This window comes from Phoca vitulina, unplaced genomic scaffold (assembly GCF_004348235.1).
Source record: "Phoca vitulina isolate PV1807 unplaced genomic scaffold, GSC_HSeal_1.0 scaffold35, whole genome shotgun sequence".
NCBI lineage: Eukaryota > Metazoa > Chordata > Mammalia > Carnivora > Phocidae > Phoca > Phoca vitulina.
This window is the reverse complement of record NW_022589738.1, coordinates 19,497,675-19,517,221: the sequence shown is the minus strand read 5'-3', so window position 1 is coordinate 19,517,221 and position 19,547 is coordinate 19,497,675. Positions and strand designations below refer to the sequence as shown.

Genomic DNA, 19,547 nt, shown 5'->3' with positions numbered 1-19,547 from the left:
AGAGGTATGTGTCTACAAGAGAGTGGAACTTTGCACATCATGAGACACATATCTTTGTGTATGTGTGATATGCAGACCTATGGGTCTGTGCAAGAATTAAGGATGTATTGAGTGTATGTGGAGTGCATGTAAAGTTACAACCATGTGTGCACCATAACAGTCTGAGTTATAGGTGTGTGTGTGTGTGTGTTTGTGTGCACGTGCACACATGTACATGTGCATTAAGATGTCGTGGATAATACATGTGTGTGAGTTTTAAACATGGGTACAATACTGATTACAAACATATGTCAGGGATGTGTGTTTCAGAGTCATTGCTCACCAATGCACAACAAAGAAAATCATTCCTGGAGCCCCTTCTATTCGTTCATTCCTGCTGGAGACGATGGAGACAGTGCAGAGGAGGCTTACCTCTGCCTCAGGGAGTTGAGACATTCCTGAGGGGAATCCTCATTCTTCTGCTAAACAACCTCCAAAATATTAATTTCTGGAAACCAAGCCACCTGAAGAAAGGGACTGATGCTGGGGGCCATGAGTACTAGAAACGTGGGAATGGGGGCCCTGGGAAGAGGCATTCTGGAGACAAATTCCTAAGGAGCCCAACTTCTGGCTCCCAGAGGAGCCAGAGAGGTCCGTTGACTTGCAGCTGCTCCTATCCCCTAGAGAGGGCACCATGGGTCCAACACAGCTTGTTTACTTCAGTTACTGAGCAAAAAACTGAGAAGCACATACTTCTAAATGTTGGAAAATACATGAGTCATGGGAGCTCCCCATCTGGGCAACACTGGGATATGGAATGCCGGAGAGAGCATCCAGGAAGGAGAGGGAAGGAATGGCCAAAGCGAAGGCCTGGAGGTGGGACTGAAGCTGCCTGGCATGGAGGAGGGAGTAGAGAATAGTTTGGAAGTATTGAACTTGAGGACTGGGGAGGCTAGGGTAAGAGGGGATGGAATCTGAGTCCTGGGGAAGGGGACTTCCTGGAGACCTTGGCCAAAGATGATCCTTGAGAGAGAGAGAGGTAAAGGACATTCCTGGCAGAAGTCACAGCACATGCGAAAATATAAAGGTTGTCTCCTCCCTCCCACCAGCCCCCCACACCCTTAGAGATGGGTCAGGTGATCATCTTGATAGATGAGGAAACCAAGTCTCAGCAGGGTTAAGTCACTTTCCCAGGGGTATGGTGGAGGTCTATTTTGAACTTCAAGCACTCTGACTCTAGACTCCACACCTTTACTACCTTGTTTAAACGGACCAAGGATTTAAAGAATAAAGAATGAACAAATGAATAAGTGGATGATTCACCTGAAAATCCTGCAGGCAGAAGAGACTCCAAATCTGCCTATTTCTTACCGTATCTTCTTCTACCTCACTTGGTCCACCATCATCACTCACTATGGCCCACAAGGACCTGCTCAGTCTGGTCCCTGCTAACCTTTCTGACCCCATCTCCTGCCACAAACCCCCCTTGCTCACTTTGTTTCAGCCACACTGGCACCTCTTTCTAGCACATTCTTTTTTTAAAAAAAAAAAAAGCATGGATCACAAAGTGAACATGGCCTTTTGGGAATGAATTGGAGGTCTTGGATTCCTTCATCTGTAAAATGGGTATGTTTCCCACCCCATAGTATTGTTGTAAGGGTTGGATGAAACAATACACCTAAACAGCTTAGTTGGGTGCTGCCAACAAATGATTGTTTTTAAATGGATTCATGCTTTCATTGTAGTCAGGATCTTACAGGAGCTGACGGGATGGCTTCCACAGCCCCCCTCTGCCTGAACTATAAAGGTCATTTGCTCATGTGGCAAACATTATTTGGCACCTACTGTGTGCATACCCTAGGATGGGCCTGCCTCTGTCTGTGGAAAGTTCTCCGGTGCAGGGGAGTCAGCCATGGGCACTGATATCAGGTGGTTATGGTGGGTTTTGGCTTATCCAGGGCAGAGCGATGGGGGCATACAGACTGAGTGTGTGTGTAGGGCCCCGGGGGGTGGGGGACAGAGATGGACACACATCAGGTCTGGAGCTTCAGGGAATGGCTCTGTGTGGCAGATCTAGGTTTATCATGATCGTCTGTGGGTATGTGATTTGTCTGGGTGTGCATGTTCGTGTGAGTTTCCTTGGGTCTCTGTGTGTAGGTGTGGTGCCTGTGTGTGCGTGTGTAGGCATATATGCATGCATGCCCATGTGTGTTACCCCCGGCTTGTGTATGTCTGTATAGATACCTAGATCGGAGTGTTCTCCGTCTGTACGTGCCTCCATGTGTTTCTTTACTTTTGTGTGCGTCTATATGTATCTCCACGTGTGTGTCATTCCTGTGTGCCTCCAGGCCCCAGCAACCCAGGGCAAGCGTGTGTACTGCGCCCAAGTGTCCAAGTCTGCCTGTCGGATGCTGTCTATGCCACCCCAGCACCCTCTCTCTGCCTAGCTGAGTCCATATGGATATAGGAAATTGATCTCCCCTCACAGGGTACTGCTTGTGACCCCCATCTGTCGCGGTGAGGAGGTTATTTCTCTACTTTTGAGTCTCTGCGTGTGCCTCCATTCCCCCCCTCCACTCCCCCCTCATGCCTTCTGTGGTGAATATCAACACTGGAAACTGAGTATCTGCAGAGAATCCTGCGTGTGGGTGCGACCGGGTGTGAAGACCAGAATGAGGCGGGATGGGGGTCTTGCCTGACCACTCACCCCGACCCTCCCGACAAGTATCTACCCCGCCCCCACTCCCCAAATTGCGCATCCCCAATCGGACGAGGGGGAGGGGAAACAGGATGCGGCGTGGCGCGTGCGCACTGCCGCCTTCAGCACCACGGACAGCTCCTTCGCCCCCGCCTGCCGGCGCGTGCCACCACCTCCCCAGCACTGAAGGCGCGCTGACGTCACTCGCCGTTCCTCCCCAAACTCCCCTTCCCGGTCGCCTTGGTCGCGTCCGCGCCGCCGCCGGCCCAGCTGGACAGCACCACGAAGGGCGCGAGATAGGGGGGTACGGGCGCGACCATCCGCGCTGCGGCGGCGGCGACTCAGCGCTGCCTCAGTCTGCAGCGGGCAACCGAAGAGTCGCGTCGTGCCCGAGAGCGCAGCAGTGCTCCTGGGCCCCGCGCGGTCCGCCCCCGCGGCTCCTGACCCGACTGCTCCTAGGACCCCCTGCCCCGCGCCGCAGCCATGAACTACCTGCGGCGCCGCCTGTCGGACAGCAACTTCATGGCCAATCTGCCAAATGGGTACATGACAGACCTGCAGCGCCCGCAGCCACCCCCGCCGCCGCCTGCTGCCCCCAGCCCCGGAGCCACGCCCGGTCCCACGACTGCCACTGCCGAGAGGGCCTCCGCGTCCGCCCCTGTGGCCTCTCCGGCTGCCCCTAGTCCCGGGTCTTCGGGGGGTGGTGGCTTCTTCTCGTCGCTGTCCAACGCGGTCAAGCAGACCACGGCGGCCGCGGCGGCCACCTTCAGCGAGCAGGTGGGCGGCGGCTCTGGGGGCGCAGGTCGTGGGGGCGCTGCCGCCAGGGTGCTGCTGGTCATCGACGAGCCCCACACCGACTGGTAAGCCACTGCCGCGGACGTCTTCCCGCGGGCCTGGGTCCCCAGATCGTTCCACGACGAGCACTTACCAAGCACCGCTTGTGTGCCAGGCACCTGGCCCCCTAGCCCAAACCCTTTTCCTTTAAATTATTATGCTGGGTGCTTCCTGTGTGCCCCGCCCTTGCCCCGCACCCGGCCTTCTCGATCCATACAGGGAGCAGTTATCGGGCGCCTGCTGTGTACCTCCTTCCCAAAAGCCTTGGCTTCGGTATATCCTGTGAGCATTCGGGAGCCTAATGTGCCTTGCCCCCCCTCCCCCAACCCTCACCCCAAAGGCCTTGTCCTTTAATGGATCTTGTGAGCATTTATCAAGTAGCTGCAATGTGCCTTGTCCGGGAGCCCTTCCCCAAAGCCTTTGGCTTCCATGAATTTTGTGAACATTCATTGAGAGCTTGCTATGTGTCTTGTCCCCCTCAAACCTTGTCCTAAGGCCTTCTCTCTAATGGATCTTGTGAACATGTACCCAGAGTGTGGTATGTGCCCCATCCCAACCCTCCCCCCAAAGACCCTTTAAGCTATTCAGTGAACATTGATTATTGCCTGCTGCGTAACTCTTCTCACCGAAAGTGTTGCCTTTAATGGATCCTGTGAGCCTTTATTGAATGCCTTCTGTGTGTCCCAACTCTAAGTCCCCTCTCCAAGGGCTTATTTCTCTAAAGGATCTAGAAAGCATCTATTAAATGCCTGGTGTATGCCCTACCTCCAAACCCCTTTCCAAACATATTTTGCTCAAATGAGTCCCATGAGCATTTTTTAACCTTCTGTGTGTGACTCATCTTCAGACTCTCCCCAAAATCCTTTTCCTCCAGTGGATCTAGAAGGCATTTATTGAGTGCCTCGTTTCTCCTCCATTCTCAAACTACTTCAAAGACCTTTCCTTTGGTAAACCCACCTAGCATTTATCACCTGCTTGCTGTGTGAGCCTTCTCTAAAGCTTCTTTCCTCCAGTGTATTGAGCAAGCATTTATTGTGTGCCTGCTATTTACCCCATCCCCAAACTCTTTCCCCAGTGGCTTCAGTCTGCATGTGTTGAACACCTTCTGCATGACCCAAGGTGTTCAACACATGCATAGACCTTAGACCTTCTCCATAAAGGCTTGCCTCCAGTTAACACAGTGATCAAATATCTAACACTTGTTGTGTGCACCATTTCAGTCCTCTTTCCAGAGGCCTTTTCTTTTTAATCACCCCTTGGAGCATTCGTGGAGCACCACCGTGTGCCTGATTCTATGCCCTCTCCACAAAAGCCTTTCCTTTCATTGATGGAGAATCAAGCTTACGTAGATCAAGCTTCTGCAACCCCATTCCCCTTCCCTGAAGACGTTTCCTCCAATGGATCCAGTGATTGTATGCCCACCCCTAGTCCCCCCCCCCCCCGCCCAGAAAGACCTTTTCTTTTAATGGATCCAGTGAGCATTTATTTATGTATTGTCTGCCAGGTGCTCGATTCTAATCAACTTCCCCCGAAGGCCTTTTCCTCCAGTGGCTCCTGTGAGCATTTATGGAGTGCCGTCTGTGTGCTCTATGTTCACACCTTCTTCCCAAAGTCTTTTTCTTTTAGTGGATCCGGTAAGCATATATGCAGTGCCTGCTGGGTGGAGGGAGTAGACACCCCTTCCTTACCCGTAGAAGAAACTGCGCTGGTCATAAAGCCTCTCCCTAGGGTCCTTTCTTTTGATAAATCTAGAGCCCAATTTATAAGGATTACCCCTTTTCCACTCCCCTCAGTGTCCCTAGGATTCCCTCTCCCAATCTTAAGTCCATACCCCAAAAGGTCTTTCTTCTACTTAAGCCAGTAAACACTTACTGAGTTCCTACTATATAAGGGCCATTCTCAACGTCTTCTTTCCAAGTCTGAAAGTTGCTGCCCCGTCTCAAGACCTCTCTCTCCAGGGGTCTATTTCAACCTAAATTTATTGAGTACCAGCTTTTTACTGGTTAGATCACCCCTCCCCCCAGGAGCCTTTACCCAGCAGCCTTTCTCTCTATTCAGAGCCATTTATTCATTCTACAGGTATTTATTGCATAGTTTCCATGTGTCAGAGTGTGGGAGGCATCCATTTAGCATTACTATATGCTAGGAAGAACCCTCCTTCAGTTCCCCTTCCTTCTAATCCCAACCACCAGCTGGATTCTCTATACCTTTTTCTCCATTCAACCCCACAATCGTTTAATAAGCACTTATTGTATACGAAGGACCCCATATTCAATGCCTCTTTCCTTCTCCCTCTTGAAGCCCTAATTCCCCTTCGACCATCTCCATCTGACCTTTGACACTACGCAATCTGGAAAGCTCACAATGTGCACCTACTGTATTCTGGCTAGGTCCCCTCCCGCGCTTCGTAGCCATCTTCCCAACTGCTTCCCCCCGCCACATTAATCCAAAAAGCATTTATTAATCTCTGACTATATTCTTTTCAAACAACCACGTCCCTCTTTTCTCCATCAATCCATAAAGCAGTTCTTGAACACGTACTATAATTCCTCCACCAACACCCACTCACACAGGAGCCATCTTCTTAGCTAAATTTGCTCCACTGAAGTCAACAAACCTTAATGGGGCCCCTGCCGTATATTGGTAACCACTCTCCTTTAGACTTCACTTCCCCACTCCTATACTCCAGGAAGTTTCTTTGCTGCGTTTTCCTTTGTTCCAGCAAACATTTATTAATCATCTCCCGAATACTGACAAGACCCTCCCCCTTTCCATAATTACAACTCCAGTGTTTTCCATTTTTTTCTAAGTTGTCCAGCAAACATTTATTGAGCTCCTGTTAAATTCAGTGAAAGATTCTTCCCTTTCCCTTCTGCATCTCAGAACCCCCCCCCCCTTATCCCAGCAGCTGCTCTAGTCTTTTCTTCTAGTCAATCTAGCAAATGTTTATTTAGTGTCTACTATAGATGGGGTGGGATGGACAAAGGGAGAGGGCCTGTGTACGCACACCAGGCTCAGCGTGGGGAACAGAGACCTCTACATCACCTGCCTGCAGATTTTGCAAGTACCATCCGAGCTTTGGGGATTTCAGCCTGGAATAAAGGAGGTGTTGTGCAAACTCCATAATGGACTGTACACCTAGATAGAGTATGACACCTTTTCCACCAAACCTCACCACTCTCACTCTTTCCTGGGTCTCAAGTCCTCTGTGGCTCATGGTTGCAAACTCTGAGCTGAGAATCAACTCCCCTTTTTAGAGATAATTTAGCCCACTGGGACTGTGGGTCACCTATTGGCTTGTGACCAGCACTTCATTTTCTTTATGCAGTAGTATAAATGAAAATAGAATCTAACAAGAATATATTACACGTAGTAAGTGGAATTATTACTATTTAGTGGAACTGTTACTCCAAGAAATAGAATCAGCAATGTATGCCATATATTATATATGACATATGCCCTATCATGTATTTGCTATATAATAGGTTTATAGTATATAATACATATATATGTGTATGTTTTTCTTCATGAAATGAGATAAAATAGAACAGGAAATATTAGACTCCATTGCACATAGTAAAGGTAATCATTTACTGAAACTTTCATTCCAATTATATATGTATGTTTATATACCTTCTAGGTACATACACACTTAGTATGTAATATGCAATATATGATATGTTACATAAGCCATACTATATTATATTTGCTGTATAACATTAGAAGTGTCATGTATATATTACATATATAGGGTAGGTTATTGTGTATCTATGTATATAGTGGGTTATATAAACTCTATCTCTTCTTGTGGCTTCTTTTCTTAGACTTCCCTGGAAGCAGGCCCTGAGACTCTGAGGTTTGTGTGCAGATTTATTGGGGAGAGCTCTTGGGAACACCACCTGTTGCGGGGGAGGAGTGAGGGAAGCAGGATTTAGCAGAGGGAAAGGTTGAGCTATGATGCAGCCACAACAGAAGCCTCAGCCCATCCTCTGGGGGAGCTCTGGAGCTAGGATGACCCTTCAGAGTTACCTCCATTGAGGCGGGGTATCCAGGCTTTTGTATTCTTACATCAGTCAATCCTTAGGCGCAGGTTCCCCCCCCCCCCCCCGGGAAGGAGGGATAGTCTTGGGGAAGGCAAATCCCTGCAGCAGAGGGCAATTCCCAGTGAGGGACAGCACCATGAGCCTTCAGCAGCAAATCTCCCCAGAAGCTGGGAACTAGATATGAAGGCCTGAAGGTGAGCGTGGGTGTGTGTGGGGGGGTGAGGATCTGAGGGGAGCACAGAGTCCACTCCTTGTACTGCTCAGATTCACTTACTTCTTAGAGTAAGTTCGCCCCATCTGGGTACAGCATTTCTGGGATTGTAATTGGTCTGGTTTTCCGGGGGAAGCTTGAAAGAGCACGGTTAGTGAGATGGACCATAGACTCTACTGCTGCCGTTGATAAAAGTGGCAGAAATAAATGAGAAGCATTGTCTCCTTCCTTCTACTATACGTTCCAGGTTCCCCTCACCCTCAGCTAGCGCCTCTCTTGGTCTCAGTGGCTTACCTGATGAGTGATCCATTCCCTCATCCCTGAAGGATCCCTGAGCCCTTGGTCCCCATGCCCTTCCCAGGCTGTGGTTGCTGTCCTTGTTCATTTCCCTGCAGAGTTGTGCAAGGAGTCCTCACAGACAGCCAATGGATCGCCTGGGTGCCAAACTTATCCCCCCCCCCCCCAGCTCCCGCCTTGTAAGAGCAGCCCCACCTCCTCCTGATGTTCAGGGTCATGTACCCCTGCAAAGACAGTGATTCATTCCTCTCCATATCCATCGGCATGTGAAACCTAGGTGTCCAGATGGCATCCGTAGCTTAGAATGTAATAGGATTCTTGCTGTGTTCCCTGGTAGCAGTGTTCCCCTTTGGAGAACCAGGACCTCTAACCTTGCAGAGCCTTAAGGGGATGAGAAGCACACATTCCAAAAGTGGATCACTGGGATTGATGGTAAGCTGGGCCTCTCCTACTTTCACCTCCAAGTCCCCAGACCCATGTGTTCTACCTACTGGGAACACAGCACAAAGAATGGGCCGTTGATTTAGGGTCTTTTGGAGGATGGTGCCCCATTCTTTCATGGTATCATGTCCAGGCTAGGATCTTAGCTGTGGCTAGTTGTTCAAGGCCAGCAGCTTCTGGATGGTGTGGTATATAACATCATCAGTTGACTCCATGGTCATGGGCCCACTTTGGCACCTTCTTTACTGTCAAGTGTGTCCTTCGTTTGATGCAGTGTTATGAGGGATCTCATACTGGTGGGTCAAACATTGTGTAAGCCCTTGGGCAGCGATACTGGCTATGGCCCTGCAGTCAGGAAAGGCAAACCCACATATAGAATATTCCAGTCAAAATGAGTCATTCGTCTTTCCAGGGTGGAAGGGGCCCAATGGAGTCAGCTTGCCGCAAAGTGGCTAGTTGGGCTTCTTAAGGGATGGTGCCATGTCACAGGCTTAATGTTGGTCTCTGCTGCTGGAAGATTGGATATTCAGCAATAATGCCATAGGTTCCACTTAGAGCCTCTATCTCTGCTCCTCTTGCTACTTCATTCATGTGCCCATCTGCTAGCGCTGGGCTGGCTGACTTGAGAGGCTGGCTGACATCATCGGGCTGACTCATTCTGTCTACCTGGCTGTTTAGTGCCGCTTCCGTTGTGGATGCTGTCTGGTGGGCGTTAACACACAATGCACAGATCTTCACTCCTCACTTTTTGCCCACTCCCATGTCCACCCACATTTCTGTGTCCCAGACCTCCTTGTCCTGATCTTCTTTTTTTAAGTTTTTATTTAAATTCCAGCTAGGTAACACACAGTGTAATATTAGTTTCAGGTCTACAATATAGTGATGCAACACTTCCATACATCATCCGGTGCCCATCATCTATTTCCCCCATCCCCCTGCCCCGCCCCTGGCAACCATCAGTTTGTTCTCTATAGTTAAGAGTCTGTTTCTTGGTTTGCCTCTCTCTCTTTTTCATTTTGCTCATTTGTTTTGTTTCTTAAATCCCACATATGAGTGAAATCACGTGATATTTGTCTTTCTCCGACTGACTTATTTCTCTTAGCATAATACTCCTTGTCCTGATCCCCTAATATTTTTCCTTCAAGGCCTCTGATCAGCCAAGCCACCCATCACTGCCTATCAGTGAGTATATATTCTAATCTTGGGCCATTTCCCTTTCCCTATTAAGTAGATTACCAGGGGGCATAGCCCAAAGCTCTGCCCATTGGGAGCTCTGCCACTGTCTTTCAGGACCACTCCGAGTGGGGCTATAGTACAGCCGCTGTCCCTTTTTTGCTTCTCCCCACATATCAAGCCAGTCCATTTGTGACCCAAGCTTATACTTTTTCTTCCTTCCTTCATCCACTGGTTGTAAGGAGTCCCCCTGGTGAGCTGAGGGAGGCGCTAGGGCACCAGTGTGGATGATACGGGCATCGAGATTACCTGCTCAGGCAGCTTGCTCAGTCTGGCTTGGGCCTGATCCCAGCCGCTGGGTCCATCTGACATTATTACTTGGTGGGCCCGCAGGACCCAGCTCATGATGGGGCACCTGGAGGTACAATCACTTGGTGCCCCATAGTCAAGCATTTTGTCTCTTCTGGAGCCCAGGAAGTGTTTCTCAAGAGTCATGTAATTCTCTGCTGCAGATGGCCTGGCCTTGCTCCAGAACCCCAAGGGCCTCCCACTCAAACTTCCCGTAAGCTCCATACTGCATCTTTTCCCACTACTGACTTATCCGGTATCATAGGATCTACCAGGTCATATGGCCTAAGTGGAAAGACTGCTGGCACCATAGTCTGGATCTGCTGCCGAGCCCTTTCTGCTCTGGCCCCCATTCAGGGACGGCAGCCTTAGGTTGCACCTGAAAAATGAATCAGAGCAGTATCTCCAGGTGTGGAATATGCTGCCTCTAGAACCTGAAGACACCTACCAAGTGTTGTGCGTTTTTTCTCATGGTAGGAGGTGTGAGATGCAATGCTTTGCCCTATTATTTGGCGGGGGGGGGGGGGGTGTCCTGGGCTTGCCTTGGACCACTATACCCCTAGAACTTTTACTAATGCAGCAGGCCCCTGAGTCTTTGTAAGGTTGATCTCCTACCCTCTGGAGTGCATGCGTCTTATCAAGACAATGTGCTACTCATCTCTTGCTCATCTTGCCCAATCAATATGATGTCACTGATACAGTGGTCCAGTGTGACATTCTGTGGATGTCCAGATGGCCCAGTGCCTTTGGACCATATGATGACACAGGGTGAGAAAGACAGCATAGGCCCGTGGCAAGACCATCAACAAATATTATTGTCAGTCCCATGTGAACATGAAATGTCGCAGATCCTCTTTTCTGATCAGAACAGAAAAGAGTAGATTCAGGAAGTCAGCGGCCACCTGCCGGACCTGAGGTCTGCTCTAGCAATGGCAGCCCGTGCAGTACAGCTGCTTCCCTCGGGAATACTGCTTGGTCGAGCTTGCAGGAGTCTGCAAACATTCTCCAGGAGCCAAACTGGTCAATTCAGTGGGAGATCTGATGGGACTAACACCCCTGCATCCTTTAGATCTTTCAAAGTAGTGCTAGTTTCCACCATCACCCTTGGGACAGATATAATATTAGCTTGGATTTGCTGATTTGATCAGGGGAGGGGTGTGTAGTTCCAGAGACATCCATTTGGACCTTCCCACTACAATAGCTCTTACCCCACAAGCCAAGGAACCCACGTAGGGGTTCTGACGACTACAGATATGTCCAGTTTAATTATGCATTTGCAGACTGGGACCCACGTCGAACAGGACCTGGGACAGGACTTCATTTACCACCTTTCCACTATTGTGCTTCTCAGCATGGCTGGTGCCACTCTTACCAGCATATTCCTTATTGATTTTCTAAGTTGGGTAGATCCTCTGGGCCTTCCCATAGAACAGAGTCAGCTGATGCGTTTCTTAGACTTACATAGTATGTCTTTTCTAACATGTCTGCTTCTTTGAGTCCTTTGATCCTTTTTTCCACAGTCTGCCATGGAAGATCTGGCATTTCTGCCAGTGTGGACCACTGTTTTCTCCAAGCTTCCACAAGTCATCCAACAGTGTATCGGCAACATCTCCTAGAGTCCTTGCCAGGGTTTTAAGTTCTGGGTCCTGGGAGAGTGCTCCAATGTCATGTTCCACCTCTTTGGTCCATTGTCCTCAGGAACCATTTTCATGCATACTTTTACAGCTCTTGTCAGTACATATTGGCCAGATTTTTCAGCTTCTGTGTATTATTTCTTTCCTTCCTTTGCAAGCTTAGAACCTCTCCAATCAGGTGTGCTAGGATTTGACCCTGCTTATTGATCTGGTTGCTAAGAGGGGAAGGGGGTAGGTTCTGAAAGGGGCAAGCATTGTTTTATAAGGCACCTGGTTCATTCAAGTCCTCTGTATTACCTTCAAGCAGAAAGGTCTACATTCTAACAAGGAGGAGGGGGCTGCTTCTGCAGGCCCAGTGGGTTCAGGTGAATCAATAAGTTTGAGGTGTTACATGCATCTTCCCAGATATCCCTACCCCAAGTCTAAGGGCTTCACTTGTCCTATTAGGGCCCTGATCATGGCATAGGAAATGTGTTAGGCCTGAGAACTCAACCTTCTCTGAGGTCTTGCTACACTTATGATTATGCCCTAACCTCTTGGTCCCCCCCCATCTGCCCTCAGTTGCAGAAGATTGGGGTTTCCTTAAATGTAGCCAAGGGGGTCCTCTGGCTTTCACATTTTGCTTTGGATTAACGGTTACTCACCCTGAACATGTCACATATTTCTTCAGCTAATCGATGGTGTTTAGCAAATAGTCACTGGAGTCTGCTTACCATTTCCCTCACGCCTCTCAAGTGCCAGGGATATTTCACCAACTGGGGCATTCCCTTCCACCAGTATCTCATTACAGTTCACTCTCAGTAAAAGTTACTGCTACCCCCAAACCCCAGGGGCCCACCCTGTAACTCTCACACTCATGAGAATGAACTCTGCACTGCCTCTTTTCCCACTACTGACACGTCCAGTATCATGGAATCTGCCAGATCACACGGTGCAAGTGGCATCCTGCCAGAACCACAGCCCAGACCCGCTACAGGGTGCTTTATGTTGCTACAGCATGTTCGGGGCTATCCGGGCTCCCCCCTCCCCGACAAATAATGGTTCCTCATTGCCTGCTGGCTGCTGGGTGACCCAATTCCAGAATGGCGTTAGAGTCTTTTTTGTGTGTGGTTTGACATCTCTCGCACACTGGTTTAGGTTGGGTTCTCAGGAAACAGATTTGGAGGCAGGCGTTTGTATGCAGGAGGCTTGCTGGGGAGTGCCTTTAGGATCAGTGCCTGTAAGGAGGGCAGGGTTGGGCAGAGGGGGACGCTGGTCCACAATGCAGCTGCATCAGAGGCCTCAGCCGATCCTAGGGCGACCTCAGGGGGTGGGATGGTCCTTCGGAGTCAGCCTATACTGAGGCAAAGAGGCCAGCCTTTGTACACACTCGCAGACCAGATATAAGACATGGGCGGCCTGAAGTAGTTATAACCTTGGCCAAAGCAGTCCTCTGTGAGAGAAGACAGATCCCAGCGGGACATAGCCCTAAGCTGTCAAGAGCTGATATTCAGGGTGCATTGGCCATGAAAAGGACATCTGAGCAGAGCGCCACGGTATTCACTACACTTATGGTCAAAAAAGTTTGCAATATGGGGCCTGGGTGGCTCAGTCGGTTAAGCGTCTGCCTTTGGCTCAGGTCATGATCCTGGGGGGTCCTGGGATCGAGCCCCGCATCGGGCTCCCTGCTCAGTGGGGGAGACTGCTTCTCCCTCTGCCTCCCCACTTGTCTTCTCCGTTGCTTTCTCTGTCTCTCTGTCTCTCAAATAAATAAATAAAATCTTTTTTTAAAAAAGTTTGAAATACAGTGATATAACCTACACTCATCATTATTTTATAAGTGAAAAATGTGCAGGTCTCAGAGAAATTCTCTTACAACACTTGTGAGGGGACAGTGTCAGTAATGGAGTGTGTGAGAGAAAGAGAGAGAGGGAGGGAGGGAGGGAGGGAGAGGGAGAGGAGAAAATGGCTGTGCTTGGAGTCTTTGGGGTTTGTCAGTGAAGTCGCCAGGGCCTGTCCGTGCTGTCTGTGTCAGAGGCAAGCCTGGGAGTGGCTCCTTTCGTCATCCCTCTTGTGTGCGACCCCTGACTGGAGATGAGCTTCCGCGTGTAACGAAGCCTGTCGGGTAGGAATCCTGGGCCTGGGGGAGGATGCCGCTGGAAACCAAGCCCAGCCGGGTCGCGCCCAGGGAGAGTGACATGGCAGTTCCCCCTGCATCCGCTGTTGCTCCTACCCGTCTTCGCTCCTGTGGCTTCCCCTCGCCCTCAGCCGCATCCCTCCCCGTGCCCATCATTGCTGGCCCGGGCTTCCATCCCTAGACCCACCGCCAGCCTGCCCACCCCCGGTCTGCTCCTCCTTTTTTATATAGCCGCCCACCCACAGTTGGGTCCCTCACAGCGCACAGCCACACGCGGACAAGTGTGATCCCCCATGGGAAAGGGCCAGAGAGCAGAGAGATGCTTCAGGCCGCACAGGCAGACGCAGGCAACTGAGGCATGCCTGGGCACACTTCATATACACGTCTTCTCTACGGGTTTGTTTTGTTTTGTTGTTTTTTGGTTTATGCTTTTTGGTTTTTGGTTTTTTGCCATTTACGAACCTCCATGCAATTCCAAAGTACGTTAACAGCTTACGAAGCCCTCCTCCTTTGGCAAGGCTTTTCAAAAACATTTCTGGTAGGGGCGCCTGGGTGGCTCAGTCGTTGAGCGTCTGCCTTCGGCTCAGGTCACGATCCCAGGGTCCTGGGATCGAGCCCCACATCGGGCTCCCTGCTCTGCGGGAAGCCTGCTTCTCCCTCTCCCACTCCCCCTGCTTGTGTTCCCTCTCTTGCTGTGTCCCTCTCTGTCAAATAAATAAAATCTTAAAAAAAAAAAAATTTCTGGTAGCAGTGTGATGAGCAGACCACGCTCTGGGGAACGCCTGCCTGCCGGCTGTGGTTTGAGGACTTAGTTTAGAGTTCACAATGTCCTCTGACATTTACACACCTCCATGAGAGATCACAACAGACTTTATGGTACCCAAAGCACTGTTGAGCTTGGCAAAGTGTTTCAACAATCACGAAATACTTTATGGCTCTGAAGGGGCAACAGGGTCAAAGGACTGGCCTGGGTTTTGTCTTCTGAGATTGATGGCTGTGCTCTGCTTTTCCTCTCCAGGGCAAAATACTTCAAAGGGAAAAAGATCCATGGAGAAATTGACATTAAAGTAGAACAGGTTAGTTGGGGCAGATGGACCTGGGGGTCGGCTGTCCAGACCGAAAACTGGATGGTCGTTTTTGTGTGATGTGGGTGAATCACGGATTTTTTTTTTTTTCTCCTTCCTAGGCTGAATTCTCTGATCTCAACCTCGTGGCTCACGCCAATGGTGGATTCTCTGTGGACATGGAAGTTCTTCGGAATGGGGTGAAGGTCGTGCGGTAAGTAGAGAAAGGTTAACTTGGTGTTATGGGAGAGGCACAAAGACTCCCTTAGAGCTGAGGGAGAGCCCCCACCTCCCCACCCATCCTTCTGTGAGCAAGAACTTAGGTATATTACAATAGCCAAGATATGGAAACAATGTAAGTGCCCATTGGTGAATGAATGGATAAAGAAGATGTGGTGTGTATACACTATGAAATATTATTCAGCTACGAGAGAGAAGGAAATCCTGCCATTTGCAAAAACGTGAATGGACCTTGAGGACATTATGCTAAGTAAGATAAATCAGACAGAGAAAGACAAATACTGTATGATATCTCTTGTCTATGGAATCTAAAAAAGCCAAACTCATAAAAACACAGAGTGAAATGGTGGTTACCAGGGGCTGAGGGGTGGTAGAATAGAAGAGATATTTAGGGGCGCCTGGGTGACTCGGTCGGTTAAGCTTCTGCCTTCGGCTCAGGTCATGATCCCAGGGTCCTGGGAGTGAGCCCCGCATCAAGCCGCTTATCGCCTATCGGGCTCCCTGCTCAGCGGGGATTCTGCTTGTCCTTCTCCCTCTCCCTCTGCCCCTCTTCCTGCTCATGATCTCTCTGTCTCTCTCTCAAAATAAAAAATAAAATCTTAAAAAAATAGAAGAAATGTTTAAGGGTATAAACTTGCAACTGGTAGATAAGTAAGTCCTGGAGATCCAATGCACAGTATAGTGAATATAGATAACGATATTGTATCATAATTATCAAACTTACTAAGAGATCGGAACTTAATTATTCCCACCACAAAAAGGAAATGATAATTATGTGACATGATAGAACTGCTAAATAACGCTACAATGGCAATCCTATTACAGTATATAAGTGTGTCTAATTGACATGTTTTACGCCTTAAACTTACACAATGTTCTATGTCGATTTAAAAAGAAATTAGGGGGGCGCCTTCTCTCTCTCCTGCTGCTCCCCCTGCTTGTGCTCTCTCCCTCTCTCTCTGTCAAATAAATAAATAAAATCTAAAAAAAAAATTAAATTAGGTACAGAATGTGGGAAAACAGCTTCTCTTCTGCAGAGCCAAGAATCCTAGCAGACCACAAGCCAAACTTTTTTTTTTTAAGAGCTTTTTGGGTAACTTCATTTTTTTTTTAAGATTTTTATTTATTTATTTATTTGACAGAGAGAGACACAGCAAGAGAGGGAACAGAAGCAGGGGGAGTGGGAGAGGGGGAAGCATGCTTCCCGTGGAGCAGGGAGCCCGATGCGGGGCTCGATCCCAGGACCCTGGGATCATGACCTGAGCCAAAGGCAGACGCCTAACGACTGAGCCACCCAGGCGCCCCAAGCCAAACTTTTTAGTTATTAAATCAGCAAATATTTCTTGAGAATCTACTGTATGCCAGGTGCTGCCCTCAGCATTTTACATTCAGCAAATATTTATTAAGCTCCTATTGTACACCAGGACCTCTTGTATATGCTGAGGACCTGGCAGTTAACAAAACCGACCCCCAAAAAGAGCCCCCCCCCAAAAAAAACCCTCTGCCCTCATAAAGCTTATATTCTACTGTGGGATACATACAATAAACAAATCAAAAAATGTAAAGGTGCTAAGAAAAAATATATAGCAGCAAAAGGATATAGGAATCGTTGGATGGTGGAGGGGTCTACAGTTTGGATGAGGAAGACCAATATTGTGAGAGACATTTTTTTAAAGGTTTTATTTATTTATTTGAGAGAGAGCACAAGCAGGGGGAGCGGCAGAGGGATAGGGAGAAGCAGGCTTCCCGCTGAGCAGGGAGCCCGATGGGGCTCAATGCAGGGCTCTATCCCAAGACCCTGGGATCACCAGATGGGGAAAGGGTGGAAAGGGTGCTGGTACGGGAGGAAACAGCTTGTGTGTGTGTGCTGAGCTGAGCAACCACTTCGAAATTTCTAGGAGCTGCGGAGATTTAGAAACCTGTTTTTTTTTTTTTTTTAAGATTTTATTTATTTATTTGACAGAGAGAGAGAGAGAGGCAGGCAGAGGGAAAGTGAGAAGCAGGCTCCCCACTGAGCAGGGAGCCCGACGTGGGGCTCGATCCCAGGAAGGCAGACGCTTAACTGACTGAGCCACTCAGGTGCCCCCGTAGAAACCTGGTTTTTGTTCTAAGGGTGGTGGGGAGCTCTGGGGGCATATCCTTGACACCTCTCCTCCTGCCACCCCAGGTCTCTGAAGCCAGACTTTGTGCTGATCCGCCAGCATGCCTTCAGCATGGCACGGAACGGGGACTACCGCAGTTTGGTCATTGGGCTGCAGTATGCTGGGATACCCAGCGTCAACTCTTTGCATTCTGTCTACAACTTCTGTGACAAGCCCTGGGTGGTAAGTGACAGGAAGGGCGCTGCTGGCGAGGGACTGTCTTGTGCATGTGGGAACTCGACATCGCTGTGATCTGGGGGAACTGAAAAAGCTTGAAGCTCGGAATCCCAGCTTGGAGACTCTGTCCCGGTGAAGGGCATGCTGACCCATCTCTCCTGGCTCTCCTAGTTCGCCCAGATGGTTCGACTGCACAAGAAACTGGGGACCGAGGAATTCCCTCTTATCGATCAGACCTTCTACCCCAATCACAAAGAGATGGTGAGTCTGGGGGACGTAGGATGGGCAGGAGGGAAGAGCATCGTGTGTACTGCGACATTATTGCGAGTGGATGCGTTAGCAATGGCAACACTGTCAGGGAGTGCAGCCGCTGTGTGCTGTGGAGGGTGAAGTTGCTTCGCGACAGGGTTTATTAATACCATGGATTTACTGATGAGCTTACAGGTGTGATTTCAGTCACTGATCCCGTTTCTTATAGTATCTTTTCTCAGCAGTATTAAAAATCGGCTTCTACTGTAAATAAACAGATGTAATGTAATGAATCAGACTATATTACATATAGAAATCAAGTCATCATTACTAATATTAGCAAATATTCTTCCTGTAGAAATGTCACCAATGTTGCAAATTAGGACTGGCAATGAAAATCATCAGTAGCGATGTTATAAATTAAATTGCTTACCAATAGCAATTGAATTGTGGGTTACTATTATTATAAAATATAATCACCAATATTACAACTTATCACTAATACTACAAATTACTGTTATTGGTGTAAATTATGAGTACCCGTGTTATGAATCAGATTGCAGTTCCTAACAAATTGAATAATCATTACTAGTGTCATTGAAGATTATAGCTATTATTACAAATTATTATCAATATTACAAATTATGCTCTAATATAAATTATAAGTCTCTGTTTTGAGTTATATTATACTGAAAAGAAGTTGCATTATCATTACTAATATCATCAAATATTATAACTAATATTACAAATTATTGCCAATGTTACAAATTAAGATTACTAAGATAAATTATGAGTAACTATGTTTTGAATTATCTGATAGCTTCTAATAGAAATCATCATTAATATGGTTAACACTCCAGTTTATATTATGAATAATTACTAATATTAAAGTTATGATTACTAATATGAATTATGAGTACCACAGTTATGAATCAAATTTTAGTTGCAAATAGAAATTGAATCACCATTATTGATGCCATCAAATTTTACAACTAATTTTATAAATTTTTAACAATGTTATAAATTATGTTTGCCTATATAAATGATCATCACCACTTCTGTGAGTTAAATTACAGTTAAATGTCAATATTGACCCAGTGTTACCAACTTGGTTAAATAAACATTGGTATTAATACTAAAAATTCTTACCAGCATTACAAACTATGGTCACTGATATAAGTTAACAGTGTTATGAATTAAGTTTACTTACAGATGAAGATCAAATCATTAGTTCTTAGGAAACCCAATTTGGTTATCATTATTATTATCCCACATTCTTTGAGAGACAGAATAGCTGATTGTGGTTGAGAGCATAGACTCTAGCCAGAATTTCTATATTGGAATCCTAGCATATTACTTAATGCTCTGTGCCTCAGTTTGTCCACCTGCAAAATGTGGGTAATAATAGTTCCTGCCTCACAGCGTTGGTGTGAGAATTAAATTACTTAATGAATGTAAAGTGGTTAGAACAGTGCATCTGGTATATATTAACTGCTCCCTAAGTGTTAACAAAGTTCCCTTCTATTCTTAATTTGTTGAGTGTTTTTATCATGAAAGGATGTTGAACTTTGTCAAATGTTTTTTCTATATTTATTGATATGATCATGTGGTTTTTCCTTTATTCTATGAATATGCTGTATTACATTACTTGAGTTCCATGCGAGTTGAGCCGCATTTGCTTAACTGGGCCAACTCTTGCTTGGTCTGGTGTATAATCCTTTTTAGGATTCAGTTTTTAGTATTTTGTTGAGAATTATGGTATCTATCATCAGAAAAGATATTGATCTATTGTTTTCTTATGATGTCTTTGTCTGGTTTTGGTCTCAGGGTAATAGTAGCCTCACAGAATGAGATGGTTAGTGGTCCCTTCTCTTCTATTTTGGGGGAGAGCTGTGAAAAGAT

General features: G+C 47.6%; 1 protein-coding gene across 2 annotated transcripts in view; it reads left to right on the top strand.

Moving 5' to 3' along the window:
• Positions 1–3,160: 3,160 nt before the first annotated feature.
• SYN1 (synapsin I) overlaps positions 3,161–19,547 on the top strand; it is a 47,087-nt gene continuing 30,700 nt past the window's right edge. For both annotated transcript variants that reach the window (XM_032426592.1, XM_032426591.1), the window contains exons 1-5: positions 3,161–3,537; positions 14,793–14,850; positions 14,961–15,052; positions 17,246–17,402; positions 17,568–17,657. In XM_032426592.1, coding sequence (XP_032282483.1) covers positions 3,161–3,537; positions 14,793–14,850; positions 14,961–15,052; positions 17,246–17,402; positions 17,568–17,657 — 774 coding nt within the window. The remainder of the gene's footprint in view (positions 3,538–14,792; positions 14,851–14,960; positions 15,053–17,245; positions 17,403–17,567; positions 17,658–19,547) is intronic.